Source organism: Miscanthus floridulus, chromosome 18 (assembly GCF_019320115.1).
Source record: "Miscanthus floridulus cultivar M001 chromosome 18, ASM1932011v1, whole genome shotgun sequence".
NCBI classification, from domain to species: domain Eukaryota; kingdom Viridiplantae; phylum Streptophyta; class Magnoliopsida; order Poales; family Poaceae; genus Miscanthus; species Miscanthus floridulus.
This window is the reverse complement of record NC_089597.1, coordinates 133,339,800-133,344,482: the sequence shown is the minus strand read 5'-3', so window position 1 is coordinate 133,344,482 and position 4,683 is coordinate 133,339,800. Positions and strand designations below refer to the sequence as shown.

The 4,683-nt window shown below is 44.7% G+C and overlaps 2 protein-coding genes across 2 annotated transcripts; one reads left to right on the top strand and one right to left on the bottom strand.

The window, feature by feature from the left end:
• Position 1: 1 nt before the first annotated feature.
• On the top strand, positions 2-1,873 carry LOC136524727 (protein FD-like; the record flags this gene model as incomplete). Its single annotated transcript, XM_066517989.1, has 3 exons — positions 2-208; positions 1,601-1,678; positions 1,781-1,873. Coding segments are annotated over 3 exons (360 nt in total), but the record flags the coding sequence as incomplete, so codon positions are not given.
• A 1,817-nt stretch (positions 1,874-3,690) lies between these two features.
• LOC136524726 (basic blue protein-like) lies at positions 3,691-4,422 on the bottom strand. Its single transcript, XM_066517987.1, has 2 exons — positions 4,254-4,422; positions 3,691-4,079 (listed from the first exon to the last, which is right to left on the bottom strand). The coding sequence occupies exons 1-2, from the start codon at positions 4,420-4,422 to the stop codon at positions 3,691-3,693; spliced, it is 558 nt and encodes a 185-aa protein (XP_066374084.1).
• Positions 4,423-4,683: the final 261 nt, after the last annotated feature.

The following is a 4,683-nucleotide window of genomic DNA, read 5'->3' as shown; positions in this document are numbered from 1 at the left end:
CTCCACGCTGCAGGACGACGACGACGACGGCAGACCCGCCGTCGTCATCGCCGGCCACGCGCTGCCCTCCACGCCCGTCTCGCTCGCGGGGTTTGCCGCCGGCGACGAGGTCGACATGGAGGTGCAGCAGGCGAGCGGCGACGACCGGCGGAGCATCAGGATGATGAGGAACCGCGAGTCCGCGCTCCGCTCCAGGGCCAGGAAGAGGGTCAGTACGTATACACCAAGTATTTTAGCACAGTTTTTTAGAAAAGGGTATTTTAGCACAGTTGCATTTTTCTCTAATTAAAGATAGTATTTTTTTTCTACTTGTGAGTGAGTTTATTGCCAATTATGCACTGCTATCTGATGATGGCAACGTCAAAAACTAGCTGAAAGTCTGAAACTACAAATCCATGAAGTTTCCTGAAAAAAAATTGCATATACTACCATATACCTATGAAGGCATATAAAGCCATGCATGCTTCAAAATATTTATGTCACTATTGCAACCCTCACTGTTTTGGAGAACACCTTTTGAAGCTTAATAAAGCATTTGGTACCTATCACGAAATAATAAAGTAGTAACAAGTATGGTACAGCATGCTCCCCCTAAAGATAACCTTATACTACTAGCACATCCCAATGCAATACACAGGCGTATACTATAGCTATACAGGTATGTGACAGTGAAACTTTGGAGAGAGGTGGTGACTGATGACTAGTGAGCTAATTTGGTCTCTGAGTTAAAATAAGTGTTTGTAAAAGTTTTAAAAAATGGAATGCGTGGTGGCTCTCTTTCCATCATGCATATATACTGAGTCTCTGCCAATAATTTCTTAGTCAACATGGATTAAACATGTATATCGCTTCTCTGAGTGCCGCCAAATCCAGCTTAATTGCATAATTGAACGACATACTATACATATCTGTTGTTTCAAGAACAAGTTGGATGGTTATCACTCTATCATCCAGTACAAAAATCCCAAAAAAAAATGTTAACACTGATCATGATGAGTTCGGTTGTACCTGCTCTCCAAGTCTAAGCACGAATTCCTCAATCTAGAGAACAAAAACAAAACAAAGAAAATTCAAGCACCAAGGGCTCACACAGCGACACGAGTACGCTTGTGCAAAACTTCGTTAGAATATTCCTGGTGATCATATATGACATCTGCATCTCCATTCATATTGGAAGTTTGTGATTGATTTTTTTATTTCATTTTTTTTGGATGGCAAGAAGTGAATGGTTATTATTGGTTCGATCACAGAACCAAATACTAAAAAAATTCCAAGTTGGCATATGACTTCAGGATTGCGTCAAATTAACCACTACAATTTGTTGCGTCTTCTTCCTCGCGAGGCTTACGATATCTATAAGACTACATATAAGTACAGACTAATACAGTCTCATGGTAATGCTTATGCTTATGCAGTTACGTGCCGTCTCCAAATAAACAAAATAATTATTAAAAAGACGTCTAACAATATAATTTGATCAAAACTAGGTCAATGAAAACCAACATCTCAACCAGCACAATTAGTCGTTTACCTGAAAATGAAAGGTCTTTGTGTTAATTGTAGCTCGATTGCTTTTACTAAGTGATTTGTTTATGTGCAGGCATATGTGGAGAATCTAGAGAAAGAGGTTCGCCGTCTGGTGGATGAGAACTTGAAGCTCAAGAAGCAGTGCAAAGAGGTGCATGCTAAAACATACTGAGAATCATGCATGTCAAAAGCATGCCTTGTTTTCTTTGGTGGTCAATGTGATGAACACTTCTTTTCTTTTTTTGCTGCACAGCTGAAACTGGAAGTAGCGGCACTGGTCCTCCCAACCAAGAGCTCACTTCGAAGAACCTCATCCACCCAATTCTGAAGGGACAAAGAAACATGAACATATATATATTTGATAGTAGTACAAAGTTAAGAGAAGGAATGTTTGGACTTGTGTGTACATTTTCAGTGTCAGTGTGTGTTTGTGTGAAGTAGGGCAAGGGGAGATAGATTGGGCAATGTGCTATGATCTGTATCTTTTTTTCTTCGACACCCAGAGCAATCTCAAGCTTGCCAATCTACCATCCCACAAGTCCAACATGGTTTAGACTCCGTGGCGACATGAGTTCAGTTAGATGCCTATGATAACCCCTGCAGGCTTCTGCGTTCACCATCACAGCCAAGGAAGGAGACTTGGGCCAAGTTCTCCTAAAAAATATATAAAGATAATACAACAGAGGAAACTGGAATTAGCATTTTGCGGACCAAGCCAACGGAAAAACTGAGAACATTTCAGGCCTAAAATCCGTGCCTACTAATGCCCATGGGCAAACTTAACCCAGATGCTATTGGGCTGGACTCCACCCGTTAATTTTAAGTTAAAATAAGAACTACAAAAACTGTTTTGGGCCAAGTTTCCTCCGTCCAGGCCCAGCCCTAGAATAGTTGTGGACCAGGCTTAGCCCACCAAGCTCATGCCAACCCACTTCTCAGTTCTAAGGGGACAAAGGGTTACCTTGTATCTGGCTTGCCTATTTTGGGTTTGCAATTCACGACTCAAATTAGACACCACGACACCTCTCACATACTACCAAAAACATAACTATTGAGGTTAAGGCCCCATTTGCTAGGGCTACGCATCATTTACAAATGTCTAGGGCTCGGCTACTCTAATGGAGTTTCCTCGTGGAGCTAAGCCGTTTGAAAAAAAAAATTGGCAGAAGGACTTCGCCAAGCAGGGACGGGGCTAGAGGAGTTGTTGGGGGCTGCGTTGCAAACGGCTCTTGCTCCATGGATGCTTTAGCCTTTAGGCGTGATGAAGACATACGTTTTTCGAGTGACCATTTGGTTAGGTTTACGGAGAAGTCCAAACAAAACCTCTAAAACCCTACCAAAAGGCCTTGTATAAGCAATTCATGGGCATCTTGAATTTGGATTGATTAAGATACTAGGTGTATACCCTTGAGTTGCAACGACCGAGAAAATCATTAAGCAAAGGCAATACACTAGAGGATGAGAATATAGAATAAAATGCAAAAAAAAAGTTTGAAAATATATTAAGCACAATGACCCCAAATGAAGCCCAGTAGGCATACACAAGTATAAGCCGGTGCTTCTTATTGGGCCTCCACACCGTCTTGCAGGATGATGAAGCGATCCAAGTCCTTCGTGCCTCAACTTTGCTAGGAAATAAAACAAGAATGGTATTTCAGTGCACGATCCATGACATCCATCAACCACACCAATGGAAATAGAAAGCAAACTTTAGGTTTATCATGTCAGATTAGCTGAAAGAATAGACAACGTAATTGCTTTTCGGCAAAATTGCTTTTGACCACGATTAGGACTTTTATCGGTTTTACGCATGTGGTCAATTCTTCCCATGAAATTTGTGTGCCAATGTATTACACTTCTCTTATCTCTCAGGTGCTTTTTTTTGTTGGTGTTCAGACAACATGTAATTTTATCCTTGTTTGAATAAAGGAAAAAAAAACTTGTTTTGTTATTTCTCAATTTAATCATACAAGTTGGTTGCCCGAAAATTCAGGGGCTTGAAATATAGCACTATCATATATTCATATATAATCTAAATGTATGTCTTTTCCCATAAATTTGAAAAATGTACAAAATGCCTTTTTTTTGGGTAAGTTTTCTAGCGGAAGGTGTCTCTCAGCAAACACTGCACTATTGCTCTGTCTCTGTCAGTGACCATACTGCCTATAGTAGCAGCAAAAGGCCCTTATTAGTATTCATCAACGCCAGGACAACGAGAGCCAGACACCCCGCCGCCCAACCCGGGCGACCTCCGGTTATCGACGACGCCGCACTGCCGTCCGGCGGGGGGTTGACAGTAGGCGATCCGCCGCTTCCTCCTCCTCCTGCTGTGCCGGCGGAGACGTTGACGGCGACCCTCATGCCTCCTAGGCAGTGGCCGGGGAAATCGCAGATGAACCAGTATCCCCTCGCCTCGGCGAGCACCACCCGGTCGTAGCCGCTGGTGTACTTGACGCGCACGCCGTTGCCGCCGCCGACGGCGGTGTCGCAGGACCGGTAGACCTCCTCGGTCACCTCGTACAGGTTGTGCTGGGAGCTCACGTACTGGAAAACTGCACGCAGCAGATCAAACATCAAAGTACGTACATGGATTAGTTACATTAGTATATATTTAACTCATGCGCAAATTAAACATGCATGAAACAGGTAGTGTTCATATGCATGGATCATGCAGGGATGCATTTATATGATGAGCAGAGCAGGGGCCAGGCGGTGATCGAGCTGACCTAGGACATCCCCGACGGCGAAGGCGTACTGCCTTGCCCAGGCAGCGTAGTTGATGCCGGACCCGGATTCCCAGCCGTAGCTGACGTCGCCGACCACGTACTCGGCGGCGCCGGCGCGCCGCGCCGGCCACAGAATCAGGAGCAGGGAGGCGACGGCCAGAGCCTGCATCGCCATATCACTGCTGCTAGATTAATTTTGACTGTGTGCGTGGTGACTGGCGCAGGATGCTCAACTCAGCTCGTGTGTTATGAGTTATGACTACTTAACGATGCTTCTGCTCCAGGACGAGGCAGAGCGGCAGAGCCGACGCTGACGGCGACGGAGGACGGACATTTCGAAGCGCCGGGCGAGCTTCGTGGACATTTGGACGAGGAAGATGAGGAAGAAGACGAGGTCAGCGAGCTGAGGTCGCTAGGTGGATGACAATTG

Excerpts from the sequence above, each read along its gene's own strand:
- LOC136524726 (XM_066517987.1), bottom strand. The coding sequence starts at position 4,422 with ATGCAGGCTCTGGCCGTCGCCTCCCTGCTCCTGATTCTGTGGCCGGCG. Across the intron at positions 4,080-4,253 it reads CGCCGTCGGGGATGTCCTAG|TTTTCCAGTACGTGAGCTCC; the intron begins GTCAGCTCGATC and ends TGCTGCGTGCAG.